Source organism: Canis lupus, chromosome 22 (genome assembly GCF_011100685.1).
Source record: "Canis lupus familiaris isolate Mischka breed German Shepherd chromosome 22, alternate assembly UU_Cfam_GSD_1.0, whole genome shotgun sequence".
Lineage (NCBI taxonomy): Eukaryota > Metazoa > Chordata > Mammalia > Carnivora > Canidae > Canis > Canis lupus.
Window position 1 is genome coordinate 5,677,432 of NC_049243.1, and position 17,416 is coordinate 5,694,847.

Consider the following 17,416-nt stretch of genomic DNA (forward strand, 5'->3'; position numbering starts at 1 on the left):
TACCCTGGGTGGGGAGCCTACTTAAAAAAACATTCAAATGATGCCAAAGTAAAAGCTAATTAGTTAAAGACCAAATCCTGGGATCCCTGGGTGGCGCAGCGGTTTGGCGCCTGCCTTTGGCCCAGAGCGCGATCCTGGAGATCCGGGATCGAATCCCACATCAGGCTCCCGGTGCATGGAGCCTGCCTCTCTCTCTCTCTCGCTCTCTCTGTGACTATCATAAATGAATAAAAAATTTTAAAAAAGACCAAATCCTTCCAATTTTGTTAGTGACTTGTAATTATTTATGAATAATTTTCCCTATTTGTAGTACTTGTGTTCTAAGTAGGCATTTTCAGATTTGGTGCAGATTTTTAATTTTTTTAAAAAACGTTTTATTTATTCGTTTGAAAGAGAAAGTGAGAGCTTGAGCATGGGAGTGAGGCAGAGGGAGAAGCAGATTCCTCACTGAGCCAGGAGCCCAACTCAGGGCTTGATCGCAAGAATATAGACCTCATGCCCTGAGCCACCCAGGTGCCCCGGCACAGATTTTTTTTAAGATTTTATCTACTAATTCATGAGAGACACACAGAGAGAGGCAGAGACACAGGCAGAGGGAGAAGCAGGCTCCCTGCGGGGACCCCGACCTGAGCCAAAGGCAGATGCTCAGATGGGGTGTTCGGTGCAGCTCCAGGTCACATCTTTTTGGGGAGGGCACATTTTGACTCCTCCTTCATCTCAATTCACTGTTCTGGGTTCTGCTCTTTTCGAGTTGCTCTCTGTGCAGAATGCTTCATTACTGGATTTACGGGGGGGGGGGGGGAGGGGAGTTGATATAGAATTGCCTGATTTCTTTGATGTACCAGAACAAAAGTTTCTGTGAGGGGGACGCCTGGGGCGCTCAGGGGCTTACTGGATTTACGGGGGGGGGGGGGGGAGGGGAGTTGATATAGAATTGCCTGATTTCTTTGATGTACCAGAACAAAAGTTTCTGTGAGGGGGACGCCTGGGGCGCTCAGGGGCTGAGCGTCTGCTTTAGGCATGACTCCGGGGTCCCGGGATGGAGTCCCGCATCGGGCTCCCTGCATGGAGCCTGCTTGTCCCTGTGTCTCTGCCTCTCTCTGGGTCTCTCATGAATAAATAAATAAAATCTTTAAAAAAATAGATAGATAAATAGATAGATAGATAGATAGATAGATAGATAGATGATAGAGTGGAAAAGTGGACATTTGGGTGGCTCCATGGTTGAGCGTCTGCCTTCGGCCCAGTGTGTGACCCCGGGGTCCCAGGATCAAGTCCCATGTCGGGCTCCCCGCATGGAGCCTGCTTCTCCCTCTGCCTGTGCCTCTCCCTCTCTCTCTCATGAATAAATACAATCTTGAAAAAAAAGAAAAAAAATTTGTGTGAAAAATTGTGTAAAAAATCTGGTTTTAACTTGCTCACGATTGGGAGCTCCGTACAAAACCCGGTGCCACGGACCTTGCAGGGCATAAAAGTATCTGTAGAATTTAACGAGCTCTCCGGTTTCCCACCAAAACGGAAACAAAACGGCTTCCTTGAGCGTTTGCTCCGAACCGGACACCTGGACGTGAAGTCCCCCCAGTTCCGTCCGACTCTGTGGCAGCTGGGCTATCCCTTCGAGGTCATCTTCGAGGTCATCGTCGACGGACGCTAGAGCTCTTTTTTTTTTCTTTCTTCGCTCGGAGGACAGGGTCCAAGGCCAAGCGCAAAAAGGGACGGGCAGGCTCCGCAGCGGCGTCCCCGACGGGCCGCGGCCTCCTCACGCGGAAGCCCGCCGGGAGCCCCTCCCCCTCCCCGCCGGCGGGGCCACCGCAGCCGCACGGGGCGCCCCGAAACCGCGGCCGGGCAGGGAGCCTCCCCCCGCCGAGGGCCTGGAGCGAGGCCGACTGCCCCGCGCCCCACCCCCTCCCCGCGGACGGCCTCGCTCCACCCTCTCCCCGGGCCCCGACCTTCCGTAAACGCCAAGTCCTCCACGGCGGCTCGCTTGTGTTCCCGGGAACGGGCGGGCGCGGAGGCCTGAAGGGCCGCCATCCTCCTCGAAGCCGCAGCAGGCTCGGCACCTCCGCGGGGCGGGGAGGCCGGGACGCGGGAAGCCGCGGGAAGCCGCGGGAAGCCGCGGGCGCGGCGGAGGGCGCCATTGTGTCCCCGCGGCCAAGTCCCCGGATGCTCGCCGCGGCCCCGCCCCCCGCGCGGCCGTGCGTGCCACGTCACCGCGCGCGGCGCTTCCGGAGGCGCCGCGGGCGATGACGTAGGGGGACGTGCCCTCTATATGAGGTTGGGGAGCGGCTGAGTCGGCCTTTTCCGCCCGCTCCCCCCTCCCCCCGAGTGCCGCTCCGGCTGCCGCGCGCTCGCCCCGAGCTCCCGGCTCCTGCCAAGCCCGCGCCGCCGCCGCCCGTCTCCAGCCGTCGTCATGATCATCTACCGGGACCTCATCAGCCGTGAGTCGTGGCTGCACCCGCCGTGCCGCCGCGCGCAGGGGCCCGGGGGAGGCCGCGCGGGGGGCGGGAGCGGGGAGGCCGCGCGGGCCTGGAGGACGCCGGCCCCTCTCCGGGGCGAGGAGGGGTCGGGCCCGGGTGGGGGCCGGGGGCTCGGGCGCGCGGGAGCGGCGGGCGCGGCGGGAGCAGCCGGGCCCGCGCGGGCGATGGCGGCGCGGGTCCCCGAGCCCCGGGCGCGCGGTGACGGGCGGGCCTGTGTCCCCGAGCAGATGACGAGATGTTCTCCGACATCTACAAGATCCGGGAGATCGCGGACGGGCTGTGCCTGGAGGTGGAGGGGAAGGTGAGTCGGGCGGCGGAGGCGGCGGCGGCGGCGGCGGCGAGGCCGGGCGGGCTCGGGTTTCCGCCGCTCGCTCCCCCGCCCGCGGTTGTGCAATCCTCTCCGCTGCCTCCTGGCGGAGGGGACGCTCTCTTCCGGGCTCTCGGGTTTTTCTAGAAAAGTGGAGGCGGAGCTGAGCCTGGAAATAGGTCCCCGCCGCCTGGCGCCCATCCTCCTCCCGGGCGGCCGGCCTTGCCGCGCACCCTCCACCGGGGTGTGAAGGGCCCTGCCGCCCTTCTGGCCCAACAAAGAATCCTTGTTGAGTCTCGGTGTTGGAGGAATTTCGAGGGGCGTGAGCGTTTTATTTTATTTTATTTTTCTCTTTCTCTACGACGCCGTCTTCGTGGGTTTTAGCAAGAGTCCGAAGTGTTGGGTGGGAGGAGGATTGTGTGAACTGCTGACCTAGAAGATCTAGTGGGGAATGCCTTTATGCAAAGGTCCAAAACGTCTGAAACCGGACTTTTTTTTTTCTTTTCTCCTCCTCCTCTCCTTAATGTTTTTTTTCTTTTCTCCTCCTCCTCTCCTTAATGTAGATGGTCAGTAGGACAGAGGGTAACATTGACGACTCGCTCATTGGTGGAAATGCCTCCGCGGAAGGCCCGGAGGGCGAAGGTACCGAAAGCACAGTAATCACCGGTGTTGATATTGTCATGAACCATCACTTGCAGGAAACCAGCTTCACAAAAGAAGCCTACAAGAAGTACATCAAAGATTACATGAAATCGTAAGTGGTCCTGGCGCAGCCCACCCTAAGGTCAGCCCTGCGGGATTTGGGGATAAGGTAACCTGGAGGTTCTTTAGCAGCAGGCATGCTTGGGAAAGGCTTTCTTGTTGATGAGCTCACAGACTGATGCCTTCCTATAAATAAACTAATGTGAGCATACCGCAGCTGGAAGTGTGGTTTTAGCTCTTCAGAAGTACTTTGGGAATAACTTGAAACCCTAAATTGTCAAGACTTGAAACTTTCATTCCTGTGAGCTAGTAGTTTCTTGATTGTGCCATGTGAATTTTTGCCCGGTGACAGCCAGCTGCCCTTTTCAGCGCTTGTTTGTTTGTTTTTTTTTTTTTTTTTTTTTTTACTGAAAAAATTTGTTTTGCTGAGAACTGAGTACTTTAACCTGTCAATAAAATACTGTTTTAGAATCAAAGGCAAACTTGAAGAACAGAGGCCAGAAAGAGTAAAGCCCTTTATGACAGGGGCTGCAGAACAAATCAAGCACATCCTTGCTAATTTCAAAAACTACCAGGTAAATACTATAAATGTTTCTCAGAATTGTGCAATTGTAACTGCCAGAGCAACAAATGACTTGATAAGTCGCTGATGTAACGGGATTATTTTCTGGGTCTTCTGAGCAGTTTAAATACTTCATAGATTCCTTTCCAGTAGTCTTCACTGTGGAAAGTGGCCTTTCCTGCTCCCAAGTGTGTTTCTAGATCTTGCCTGCTGATTGTAGAACCTCATCCCTACTACTCTCCAGATGACAGGTTTCATTTCTCCCGGTCTAGAATTGCTTGGTAACCTCCTGTCTTTTTATTTACAACTCCAGTCTCATTGCCCCTGGAGTTCTTTCTACACTTCTGTTGGGAAACTCAGTGACTCTCCCTTGGCGCTTTATAGAACTTAAAGAAAAAAACTCCTTACAGCCTGGCTCTTTGACTTTCCAGCTTTCACAAGTCCTCTGGCCAGAAGATAACTTTCCTCCTATAACCTGCTCTCTCGCTGTTTGATGACATAAACAGGCTTTTTAACAGAGTTGGAATTGTATATGTGGGGTTGAGAGAGTGTTTCCAGAAAGCCTGAAGTGTTCTGGATTGCTCTGTACTCTGGTCAATTGTTAGTGTTCTCATTTGGTGAACAGAGGTTTGAGTAGTAGTTTTTTTTTCCTTTTTTTTCTTGTGAAAATCTCTTAAATTGTGTTTTGAATCCTTTGTTTTACTGTAGATTGTTTTGATACGATCTGTATATAATGGCCTAATTCTGGGTGTTTGTTGTTTGCTCCCTAAGTTCTTTATTGGTGAAAACATGAATCCAGATGGCATGGTTGCACTCCTGGACTACCGTGAGGACGGTGTGACCCCTTATATGATTTTCTTTAAGGATGGTTTAGAAATGGAAAAATGTGTAAGTATAAGGAAGTGGGTTGAAATCAGTAATGTAAAAGTGGAGACATCTTCTGTGTGACTGTCTCTTGCTGTTGGGTAGTTAGAATGGGTTTTACAGCAGTCTCCACAATGTAGGTCCAACTCTGGTTTCTCTTTGGGAGTCTAAAAGGGTTGTGTTTTGCATACAAGATTTTTACGGCACAGAAAAGGCATTTAGAAATACAGAAAGCTTTTCATGTAGATGGCTTAAATCCCAGCTTATGTACTAAACTGGAGATAAACTGCATTCTGTTTTTTTTTCCCCCCATAGAAAGTCTTTCTCTTCGTATTTTGCCACGCATACGTGCGTGAGTGGCATGTATGGCGCTAGGCCTTTTTCACTTTGGTTTACTGATGATTGGCAACTGGTCACTGGAAGCCTTGATGTTACTAACTTTTAGTAAATAAAGTTAGAGCTGGCTGCTTATCCAGTATGCAGAATCCTTTAGTACAATTAAATGAATGTCTACTATGCAAGGAATTATTGGAGGCCGTACAGAAATGAGAGCATTCATTATTCTAGCTTTCAGAGGCTTCCATATAAATTAGGAACAAGATAAACTTGAGGCTACCCTAAATAAGAGAAGAGGCCTCAGCGGACAAAAATGTCTTCAGATTGCATGAGCTGCTACGGAAAGTATTCCAGGAATATCTGCGGGTTTTGTTGGTAGAACAAAAAGTATGTGTGTGAGTGGGACTTGCTTCAGAATGAGATTTTTTAGAAAATGTGCCACCCCTGCTTTGGTGAGGATAGTCCTGCATCCACTGATAGACCTTGAACAATTGGCTGTTGTTCTTTTGGTTTGCACTAGGATGCAAGAGAAAAAAATCCCTGCGCTTTCTGTCTGTCCCTGTGGCAGCCCAGATTGAATAGGGGAGTACATCGGTGGCGTGGAAGGGTTAACTGTTTTCATACTGGATCAAAGTGGATTAATACCCTGTCTTGTTTCTACAGTAACGAACTTGGCTGTTAACTTTGGATGTATCACCTGTTGTCCTAACTGGCTGCTGCTCTTCATCCACACAACACCAGGACTTAGACAAATGGGACTGATGTCATCTTGAGCTCTTTATTTTGACCTTGATTTATTTGGAGCGGAGGCATTGTTTTTAAGAAAAAAACATGTCATGTAGGTTGTCTAAAAATAAAATGCATTTAAACTCATTTGAGAGAATGCCTCTTAGTTTAACACATTTTTAAATCCATTCTGTGTAGTGTCCTGAAGAAGCTAGAGCCTGGTTGTAGACTACTGCTAGAAAGCATAAGACTGCCTGCAGATAACTTCTACAGTGAAAGCTACTTCTGGGACTGGAATATAAAAAACAAGAACCAAAAGTCTTAATTCTGAGTTCAAGTAAAGGGAAAGACCATGCTCATAGCTGGGCCAACATTTGAAGTGGATTCCTTACACATTTCATCACCTACAAACGGAAGTAGTTAACTCTGGAAGAGATTGCCAAAAGAATAAAAAGAGACTAATAACAGTTGGAAGCAAAGTATTGTCTGATCTTATTTATCTTAAGTAGAGCCAAGTTCTAGAGAAATCTAGACATCTCCTGGAATGCTTGTGTCAAACTATCTGGAATGGGGCTGGCAAACTGGCTTGTCCCGCCACTTGTTGGGTGACTTTTAAGGTGTTTATATTTTTTAAATGGAAAAAAATAGCTGGTGGGATATGAAAAGTACGAAGACTTAAAATTTGTATCTGGTTTTTTTTTGAACATTGCCATGCTCCTAAGAGCAGGGTAGGACAGACCTTAAGGCCTACATAGTCTAAAACAACCATGTGACTCCTTAGAAGGTTTGTCAGCCGTGCTTTAAAAGATGAAGTTGTAGATGGAATGTGGGATAGCTGGTTGTGTCCTGTTGTATCTGAAAGGGCTATGGGTGTCTGAAGGAGAATAAGGAAAATGCATCCATGTGACAGACCTAGAGCAGTTTCTATCTGCCTCTAAGGTTTCTGCTAGAGATGCAAGAAAAAGGTATCCTCGCGCTTTCTAGCTGCCTGACGGTGGCAGTTGAGATTGAATGGGGGAGTACAGGGAAAAAAACTGCAGCTCAGGAGTGACTTGGTTAACAATGAAGATCTTGTTTACTAAAAGGATCTAAAATTGGAGTTTACAAGAAGTGTTGGAAGATGGCTTCCCAGATCCTTGCCTTTTAATTCCATTCTTAAGAGCTTAAGGGTTAAAACTAAATTGAAGGCAAGCCAGTGACTCATCTCCTAAGACATGTGAACTTGGGCAAATCCAGTGATTTAGCTGTCTGGAATTTGCCCTAGAGGTTTGGGAGTCCATCATGTGGGTCACAGCCTGAGACACTAAGGTTGATGGTGCCCCCTGGTGATTAGTGGAAGCAAACTCAAATACTGGAAACTAGTCAAGTAGGTGGCAATTTTAAGCATTCTGACCTGACCTTAAAATACAGAAAAAGTGCCAGTTGCTGACCCAGGAGACCAGTCAGCCCTCTCTGAAATGGGAGAATTTTTGGGCCGCGGTCAGTGTTGTGATCCTGAACACCTGATTACAGGAGAGGTCTGACCGGAGTAGAGAGTTAGCTATGGAAAGGGACAGGAGTAGTGGGGCAGAGGCTCTGTAGGAAGTGAAGGATCCAAGTCTACCCAGCCATATTTTCAGTCGTTACAGGTAAGAGTCTGGTTAAGCTGCTTTGAGCAAGAGTTAACAGGAGATGTGTACACATCACAAGGCCTGTCCTTTAGGTCTATTGGTTCTAAGATTGATATTTAGTGTCTTTCAAGCCCTAGGCTTTGTTAGGTGTGTGGAGAGGAATTGTAAAGGGACTTTAATAGTCTGGGAAGGCCTTTGTGATAGGATTTGAATAGGAGCTTGAAAGCAAGTAAGGCTATGTGGCTATTTGAGGGCAGAACGTTCCAAGCAAAGAATAGCAAATGCAGAATCTGAAGTGGAGTGTGCGCTTGACCTGTTCTAGGGAGAAGGTGGCCAGTTTGCTGGACCCACGATGGCGAGAGAAAGTAAGAAGTGAGTATCCAGGGAAAGAGGAAACCAAGTCCCGTAGGAAGGCCACAGGGGCAGAAGGGACATCTGACCTGATGAATTAGATAAGCAGTTGAGTATTTCACTTGGGAGGATAGCGGAGAAATCTAAAGATTTAAAGAGCTACTGGAAAAATCTCAATGTAAGATAACTTGAAGCCAAAACCCTGGGTGAGATCTAGGAAGCACAGACTCCTCCCGCTGACAGAGCTGGAGATTGGTCACCATGATGACCAACTGGCAAAGTGACCCCGAGAACGTGTCCCTGAGGTAGAATCCAGGGAGGGGTCTGGAAGTCGAGTGGACAGTGTTTCAGAGTTATCTCTTGCAGACTAGTCAAGATAAGGACCAAGAAGGTGAACTTGACGAATGTTTGAATAGTAGAGGAAGAAAGCCTGATTGAAATGGGCTCAGCAGGACAACCCCAGGCAGCACACTGCCTGTGAAATGTCAATCCACTTGACCCTTGAGCAACATGGGTTTTAACTGATTTTTTTTTTTGAACTGAATTTTTTTTACAGTACTGTAAATGTATTTTTTTCTCTAGTTTTATAGTAAAACTATAGTATAGGACCTATAAAATACATGTTAATATGCTGTCAGGCTTCCGGTCAACAGTAGGCTATTAAGTGCGGAGTGGAAAGATAGGTGCAGGTTTTTTACTGAGGGGAGGGGTTCAAAGATCAACTACATATTTTATTACCTGTTCATCTGTTTAAGTAGTAGGTGTGTGTGAATGGCTCATTGGAATCATTAGGCCTTAAAAAAATATAACTTGTTGACTAAATCCCATCATCTCCACTTCAGGGTTAACCAATAACTACAAACTAAATTTGGTTATGATGACAATCAGTCGATTTTAACCAAGAAACCAGCAGAAATCTCAACCAACTCAAAATCTTGATGCAAAAGTATCCTTCTCAAGTTCTGAGCATGAGCCCCATTCATGGGGCTGAGCAACCTCCAGCCAGAATATTTAGCAAAACGGAACTTAAATCAGGAGAACTTGAATTAAGACATCACATTGTAGTGACTGGTAATTTATACTGAGGTTGTTACTACACAAACCATAATGCTATTACAAAAGCACAGCTTACAGCACCCTGGTAGGCCGCAAACCCATTCCTTGAAAAAGAGCTCCAGCTTTGTGTCCAGGAACTGGTTTCCAGAGAGTGTCCATAAGCATTGAGTGTCCAACTTGATGTTTTGGGGAGAGATTTATGATCTGAAGCCATGGGCCATACTTGAAAATCACTGAAAAACAGTTTTCATACTGCATAAAAATAAGCTACTTTGGATATTTAGTTATTTAGGTAACATTTGAATATTCCATTATTCCAAAGGTAGTCTATACATCACTAAAGGTTTACATCACTAAAGGAAAAGGTGCTGGGGCACCTGGCTGGCTCAGTCGGTAGAGCATGTGACTCTTGATCCTGGGGTTGAGAGTTCAAGCCTCACATTGGGTGTAGAAATTAAAATCTTTGGAAAAGTGTGGGGTGTGATCCTGGAGTTCCACTCCCTACATGGAGCCTGTTTCTCCCTCTGCCTGGGTCTCTGCCTCTCTCCCTCCCTCTCCCCCGCCCCTCTCTTTGTGTCTCTATGAATGAATAAGTAAAATCTTAAAAAAAAAAATCTTTGGAAAAGGGGCTGTGCACCTTATATTGAAATAAAATTAGGTACTGGGATAGCCAGCTCAATAAGAGACATTCTTTAAACTTGGGAGTCTGTACATAAAGTTAAAAATCATGATGATAGTTTATATTTATCCCACTGACATCCTCCAATTCCATCCCTTGGTGCAGCAGTGCCGTGCCTGACCATAATGCATGTTGGCAGTCCGAACCAGATACTTTTTAAAATTGTGGAGGCCTGTTTTTAACTAGTGGAACATTCTAGTATACTTTCTGAGCGCTTGTAGGTTGTGGATTTGTGCTACTACACGTGGTTTCCCAGAGCAGCCTGGAAGTTGGCATGTAAGATTCCTCCCTGCGCGGGGCCAGGAGAACCTCAAACGGACGCGGTCTTTAACAGGACTCCATACAATTCAGAAAAAAATGTCCACTACCAGCCTAGGGGAAGATCCTTTCCAAAGCAATGACGTGTTCCACGAGGTTTCCTTCAATCGGCGACGCCGCCTCCACCCGCTTCAGGATACACGTGACCTCTCCCTTGCCTGTCTGCGCAGAGTTCTCGGAGCCGGGTGCTAAAGCAGGAAGCGCGGCGGGGTCCCCTGCGGAGGGCTTTGGCAGGAACGGGCCACAGCTCGGGTGGAGAGCGGAGAACGCAGGCCCCAGGGCACTCCCCGGAGGGGTCCCTGGGGGGAGGACGTTGGCTCGCCGAGAGTGCGGCGCTGTTGGGGTGGTAGGGCGACCAGACACTCAGCCCTGAGCAAACAGTTGACGCTAGGAATCCAGTCTTGTGCTTGGTGATTTTCTTCATCTGTTCTAGTTTGTTCTCCCGTGCTGCTTGCACACGGCCTCACCCGGCGCCCGGGCCGCAGAGCAGAAACGCCCCCTACCCCGCGGGCGAGCCCCCATCCCCTAAGCGGCTGGTAAATCACAGGAAGCTGGTACTTCGAGGACATGCTTTCAAAACACTATACATGTAATTTCCTTTTTAGGTACGTTACTTCGGAAGCGTCCCCCGAGAACTGCCGATCTGTCCTCTAAGTCAAATCCGCAAACCAATAGCCCCACGGTGGGGGGAGGGAAAGGAAGTGAAAGGAAGACGATTACACTAAATTTAAAAATAACAAAAACAACCCATTAACACCTCTTTTGACGACCTCCTTGAGGTGGGATAATGCAAACCGGCAGATGGCAAGTATAAAGTAAGCTAAGTAAGTGCCCCCCGGTGGGCTGCCATCGGTGTCCCCATCGCTCTCCCGGCGCCCCATCCTTGAACGCCCCCCATCGCACCAGCAACCGAGGTCGGTCCACGTTGGTGGGGCTTGTCCAGCAGAGCACGGCCCGGGTGTCCCTCACTGGGGTGGCCTCCATCGCCCCGGCAGGACGGTAGGTGCCCCCTGCCGGCATCTATTAAAAGCAAAAGTGGGGATCCCTGGGTGGCGCAGCGGTTTGGCGCCTGCCTTTGGCCCAGGGCGCGATCCTGGAGACCCGGGATCGAATCCCACGTCGGGCTCCCGGTGCGTGGAGCCTGCTTCTCCCTCTGCCTGTGTCTCTCTCTGTGACTATCATAAATAAATTTTTTAAAAAAATTAAAAATAAAAGCAAAAGTGACTAAGCCTTTGGAAATCGGGCAAGCAACGGCAAACTGCTCCACAAAGGAGGAGGGCTGGGCACGAGTGGCTGATTTCGCCTCCTCGGAGCCACGCAGGTGCTTCCTTTCCTTCTTTTCTTTTCTTTTCCTTTTTTTTCTTTTACTTTAAGATTTATTTATTCATGAGAGACACAGGCAGAGGGAGAAACAGGCTGCATGCAGGGGACCCGAGGTGGGACTCGATCCCGGGTCTCCAGGGTCTCCAGGGTCAGGCCCTGGGCCGAAGGCAGGTGCTAAACCTCTGAGCCCCCCGGGGCTTCCTTTCTGAGGCAGGTCCTGGGCCTCCGGCTTAGGGCCGTGGGAGGTGCGCAGGACCCCCGGGCTGCTGGGCCGCTGTACCTGGAGGCCTCGCCCGCGCCTGCACTGAACCCGGGGCCCTAACCACGCGCGCTCCCCGCCCGCAACCAAGCCCGCCTGAAGGTCATCCGGTCAAAATCCGAGGCCTGCGCCCCCGCCCCGCCCCTGACCCCTCTAGGACCCCCGCCCCCGCCCCGCCCCGCCTAAGCTCCTCCCCGTGCATCACGCGGCGCGGATCTTCCTGACTTTTCATCCCCACCCCCCTCAGGCCGGCTCCCGGGCTCGGTGCTCTAACCTGAGGCGGGGGGGAGGGGCAGGATCACGGGGAGGAGGGGAGATGCGCACCGTCCCCAGTCTGACCCGGACACGCCGCTCTTTAAAAAGTCGGCATATTTCACACCCTAAACTGCAGGATCTCGTGATCGTGGCAGAAGCCTCAGTCCCCTGCCCCACCTCCTAGGGGACTCGGCCAGGCTACTTCCCTCCCCGACACATTCTGCATATTTGCTGTTTCTTTTCTTTCTTTTTTCTTAATGCTTCTGCTTCTTTCTTTTTCTTTGTTTTAAGATTGTATTTATTTATTCATGAGAGACCCAGAGAGACAGGCAGAGACAGGCAGAAGGAGAAGCAGGCTCGAGGCCCGCGGGACTCCATCCCAGGACCCCTGGACCAGGCCCTGGGCCGAAGGCGGCTCTAAACCGCTGCGCCACCCGGGCTGCCCTTAATACTTATTTCTAAATAATTTGCTCCAACCGTTATTTCTTGATTTTTCAGTCTCAGAGTTCAGATCCTCTCCTCTCTCTGTGGGAGATGAAGATCGGGCTTTCTTGCTGCTGGTAACTCCCATCCCTTCCCTCCCTCCCCATCCTCCCATAGTCCCCTCCCAATCTCAGTTAATAATTATGGCACGTCGGTGCGTTCTTCCAAATTCCAAATTGAGCCATATGGTACCGGTTCCGACTGCTTTACATTTTGCTGGAGTTAACTCATTCCGCACAGCTGAGTGTTTTGGGTACTCGTCCCTAACTCCTCCCCTACACTAACTCTAAGTCCGTTGTGCGGAAGGCTCCCCCCCACCCCACCCCCGCCACCCCAGGCATCTGGTTGTTCCACCATCGAAGTCCACCCGGACACCATCCACGTGGAGACCGAGCAGATTCCACAGGGTAAGGGGTCAGCCCTACAGGCCTGCCCCTCTCCCCCCTTCAGAGGCCAATCTCAAGCCCAGGCTACCTGTGCTTCTAGAAATTGGAGATCCCCAGGCCCCCTCCTCAGGCCGGGGTAACTTGCTGGAGCGGCTCAGGAAAACAATTGACTCACTAGATGAGCAGTGGGCCACGAAGGATGGACTCGGCGCTGCCAGATGGCAGAGGTGCAGAGGGCAAGGCCGGGGGACGGTTCCAGAGCTCCACGCCCTCTCCCAGCTGGTCATCCTCAGCATGGAGCTGGGCTCCCAACCCAGAAGCTCTCTGAACCCTGTCCTGGACGTTTCTGGAGGCTTCAGTGCCCAGGCACGCTTGGGTACATCACTTGGTGACTGGACACCGTCTCCACCAGGAAGGGCTGGTGTGGGACCCCAAGGCCCAACCCTTTAATCACATGGGTAGCTCCACTGGCAACCAGCCTCCATCCTCCAAGTCACCTCAAAACAAAAGACACCTTTTACCACTCTCCCTGGTCACAGGAAATCCCAAAGGTTTTAGGACCTTTGCCAGAAACAGGGACAAAGACTAAATATATACGTCTTATTATAAATCACAACATTGTAAAATGTAAACTTTTTTTTTTTTTTCAAAACTTAGAAGTGTTCCAGGAACCCATGGGGCCAACCTTCTATTTTCTGGAAGAGCTCCCTCCTGGAGGCCTTGGCAATCTTGCTGCCCTGCGGGCATGAGGAGCTTCTCTGCTGCTCAGTCTGGAATTCCCTTTACTGCTTACCTAAGCCCCAAATTCCCTTTCTGTCTGGTAAAGCAGAGAGGGTAATTTTTTTTTTTTTTGAGACTTTGCTTGTAAAAATCTTATTCTCCTCTCACACAGGATTGATAATTTGGCCAAGTATGGACTTCTAGATTTGGAATTTAGACATTGTCCCCCAAAACCCATTCTCTTCCAGCTTCCACTGTTGCTTTTGAGAAGTTTGCTATTCTAAAAAAAAAAAAAAAAAAAAAAAGAGAGAGAGAAGTTTGCTATTCTAATTGTCAATTCTTTGCATGGTGACATGGATTTTTTTCATTTTTATTTTTTCCTTTCCGGGAGATTTTAGAATGTTCTTTGCTCCTGAGGTTCTTATATTTCATAGTGCTCTTCTTTGGTCTTGTGCCTTTAAAATTTTCCTGTGAGACACGTGGTGAGTCATTTCAACTTGGAAACAGCTTTTTCATTTCTTGGAAATTTTCTTGAAATGCGTGCAGACACATACACACACTTATGTGTTTTCCTTCTATCTTCTCAGTTCTTACTTTCTGGATTTCCTGTTAGGTGGATGCTGGGTGTCCGGGGCCTGCTGCTCGAGGGAGAGGCCCTCAGCGCAATCTGGGCATCACCCGGCACATTGCTGCCACCAAGGAGGCCAACTTTGTGGACAAGGGGTCCGGAGGCTAAGGCGAGGCTGCAGCTCAATTCCCCTCTGCTTCTATCTCATGACTTGAGTGTGAAGAGGCCACCGTGGTAGCATGTGGCTGTGTCGAGGGTCTGCAGAAACACCGGGGGGAGCTGGGGGAGAAATACACACAGAAGCGTCTCAGCTTAGGGAAAACCCGAATATTTTTCTCATATGTGTGCCATGCTTTATGGACCGAGATGCATTTCTATATAATTTGTTTCATTGAACGTGGGTCACAATCTTGAGAGTTTCCTGGGCTGGCCCCACGGAGTAGTGAGGCTGGACCCCATGAAACTGGAGACCCCAAGTGTAGCCATGCGTCCCCCCGGCGGGTAACCTGCCCCGTACATTTAGAAGAGCTTTTTTTTTTTTTTTTTGGTTTGTTTTTACTGATGGCCTTTTTGCTCTGTATTCTTCTTTCTCGAAGGGTTCTGCTCCGTCACGGTAGGCTGCGTGTTGCTGGGTAAGGCGGTGAGGCCCAGGAGGAGGGTGTGTGTTGTTGCACAACAACATGGTGCATGGTGAGGCTCGAAGCCCGAATCTGTCACCCGCCCCATATGGGACTCATTACGCAGTGACATTTCCCTGCAGCGTCTTGTAACATTAGACTTTCCTGTTCTTTCTTAGATTTCTTTATAACATTTCCTTTAGGGATAAATGACTTCTTTTAAGAATGTGAAAATAGGGCCACCTGGGGGGCTCAGTGGTTTCGCGTCTGCCTTCAGCTCAGGGCGTGACCCTGGGGTCCTGGGATCGAGTCCTGCATGGGCTCCCCGCAGGGAGCCTGCTTCTCCCTCTGCCTGTGTCTCTGCCTCTCTCTGTGTGTGTCTCTCCTGAATAAATAAATAAAATCTTTAAAAATAAAAATAAATAAAAAGGTGGAAATAGCTACAAGCTCCCAGGTTATAAGAGGTTAGCATAAGAAGAGGAAAGCTTCCATTTCTCCCTGCCCCCCCATTATTTTGTTCTTCATTTATTTAATAGCAGCCTAGACTTAAATCTGAATATAGTACCAGGTTCTGGGAGCGCTCTGCAGGTCTCAGACCAATAGTGCTGTCATTAAATTGCTGCTTTCAATCCTGCTTACTGTGGCAGCTCACACTCCTTCCATCCTTCCATGCCTGGGCCAACCACAAGTTTCTTTCTTTTGTTCTTTTTCTTTTCTTTTTCTTTCTTTCTTCCTTCCTTCCTTCCTTCCTTCCTTCCTTCCTTCCTTTCTTTCTTTCTTTCTTTCTTTCTTTCTTTCTTTCTTTCTTTCTTTCTTCTTTCTTCTTTTCTTTCTAGATCTTCTTTATTTGAGAGAGAGAGAACGAGCGAGGGGAGGAGCAGAGGCAGAGGAGAAGCAGGCTCCCCACCGAGAAGGGAGCCTGAGTGGGCTCCATCCCAGGACACCGGGATCATGTTTTTTTTTTGTTTTGTTTTTTTAAGATTTTATTTATTCACGAGAGACACACAAAGAGAGAAGCAGAGGGAGAAGCAGGCTCCATGCAGGGAGCCTGATGTGGGACTCAATCCTGGGTCTCCAGGATCACACCCTGAACTGAAGGGGGTGCTAAACCGCTGAGCCACCTGGGCTGCCCTAATGGCCAACTTTTAATTAGTGCCCTCGCCTGCTCTTTTTCCCCAATCATCAGAGAAAAATCTTGCCTTGCATTGTTCCGACTCCAGTGCAGTAAACGGATGAGTTTCTTTAGATGTCAATCTGCTGTGGCATGCTGACTCGTAAAATACGATAAACATGGATGACCAGCAAAGGGAACTAGGAAATCTAAAGGAAAAACACTCCCACGTGTCACTTTATATTCTCTTTACTTCTGACACTTCTAGTCACACAATGCGTGTAGGTTTTTCCCAATCGCCGAGCAATTCTGTGATACCAGCTGCGTGTCCTGCCATCGAAGTCCACTTGGACACCATCCACCTGGAGACCGAGCAGATTCCACAGGGTAAGGGGTCAACCCTACAGGCCTGCCCCTCTTCCCCCTTCAGAGGCCAATCTCAAGCCCAGACTACCTGTGCTTCTAGAAATTGGAGATCCCCAGGCCCCCTCCTCAGGCCGGGGTAACTTGCTGGAGCGGCTCAGGAAAACAATTGACTCACTAGATGAGCAGTGGGCCACGAAGGATGGACTCGGCGCTGCCAGATGGCAGAGGTGCAGAGGGCAAGGTCGGGGGATGGGGTCCAGAGCTCCACGCCCTCTCCCAGCTGGTCATCCTCAGCATGGAGCTGGGCTCCCAACCCAGAAGCTCTCCAAACCCAGAAGCTCATTACATAAGCATCATTGGCCAAATCCTGGACCACCAGTTACTGGACTCAACCTCCCAGCGGGGCTGGGATTGAAAGTTCCAACCCTTTAATCACAGGATTGGTTCTCCTGGCAACAAGCCCCTGCCCAGTGGGACTTTCCAGAAGTCACTCCATTAACATAAATCAGGTGTGATTGAAAGGGACTAGGAATACAAAAAACACACATTTCACTTTTATCTTCTGGAGCTATTTCAGGAGCTGGGAATAAAGGAGGCCCTTATAGCTCCTATCGTTTAGGAAATAACACAGGTTTAGAGTGCTAAATGCTGGGAACCCAGGATAAAGAAAAAATATTTTTTAAAAAGTTTTATTTATTGAAGTAATCTCTACACCCAACATGGGGCTCTAACGAGAGTCAAGAGATCAAGAGTCACATGCTCTTCCAACTGAGCCAGCCAGGAGCCACCCCCACCCCTCTAAAAGAATACCTATTTCTTATCATGAACTACAATATCACAGAAAAACAAAACAAAATATACACATTACAGTTCTAAACTCTTACTAGATTTTTAGGTTATATTTTTATATGCAATAAACAAAATTATCCTGTTAAATTGCCTTTAAAAGTTTCTAAATCCTGGGCACCTGGGGGGCTCCGTGGTTGAGCATCTGCCTCTAGCTCAGGTCATGCCCCCCCTCCCTCCCCCAGGATTTTGGGATCCAGTCCTGCCTTGGGCTCCCCGCAGGGAGCATGCTTCTCCCTCTGCCTGTGTCTTTGCCTCTCTCTGTGTGTCTCTCGTGAATAAATAAAAATCTTTTTTTTTAAAGTGTCTAAATCCTGTTAAATTAACTAAACAATGAGGCCAGTAGACTGAGGTGGCTCTAATACCTTAGCAGCCCATCTAAGCAAAGCCAAACAAACCTACCCCCTGTCCATGCCTCAAGGCTAGGAAATCAAAACCTAAAGACAACCAATCACCACCCCCGCACCCCCCCCCACCCCCGCCCCTGCTCCCCA

The 17,416-nt window shown here is 49.3% G+C and overlaps 1 protein-coding gene and 2 non-coding genes across 4 annotated transcripts; all 3 read left to right on the forward strand.

The window, feature by feature from the left end:
• Window positions 1-2,261: 2,261 nt before the first annotated feature.
• TPT1 (tumor protein, translationally-controlled 1) lies at window positions 2,262-6,419 on the forward strand. Of its 2 annotated transcripts, XR_005376229.1 has the most exons (7): window positions 2,262-2,438; window positions 2,705-2,778; window positions 3,348-3,538; window positions 3,956-4,061; window positions 4,820-4,936; window positions 5,912-6,086; window positions 6,173-6,419. XR_005376229.1 is itself a non-coding variant. In XM_038569581.1 (6 exons), exons 1-6 carry the CDS (start codon window positions 2,411-2,413, stop codon window positions 5,912-5,914), a joined length of 519 nt encoding a protein of 172 aa, XP_038425509.1. In that variant the 5' UTR covers window positions 2,262-2,410; the 3' UTR covers window positions 5,915-6,126. The 2 variants fall into 2 exon arrangements, 1 of the variants encoding a protein (XP_038425509.1); XM_038569581.1 differs by lacking the exon at window positions 6,173-6,419 and having other exon boundaries at window positions 5,912-6,126.
• LOC119865294 lies at window positions 5,713-5,842 on the forward strand. Its single transcript, XR_005376668.1, has one exon. It is a non-coding gene; the product is annotated as a small nucleolar RNA SNORA31 (small nucleolar RNA).
• Window positions 6,420-6,867: 448 nt separating the features above from the next.
• Window positions 6,868-7,001, forward strand: LOC119865247. The gene has a single exon (XR_005376669.1). It is a non-coding gene; the product is annotated as a small nucleolar RNA SNORA31 (small nucleolar RNA).
• Window positions 7,002-17,416: the final 10,415 nt, after the last annotated feature.

Excerpts from the sequence above, each read along its gene's own strand:
- TPT1 (XM_038569581.1), top strand. The coding sequence starts at position 2,411 with ATGATCATCTACCGGGACCTCATCAGCC. Across the intron at positions 3,539-3,955 it reads ATCAAAGATTACATGAAATC|AATCAAAGGCAAACTTGAAG; the intron begins GTAAGTGGTCCT and ends ATACTGTTTTAG. Across the intron at positions 4,062-4,819 it reads CTAATTTCAAAAACTACCAG|TTCTTTATTGGTGAAAACAT; the intron begins GTAAATACTATA and ends TTGCTCCCTAAG.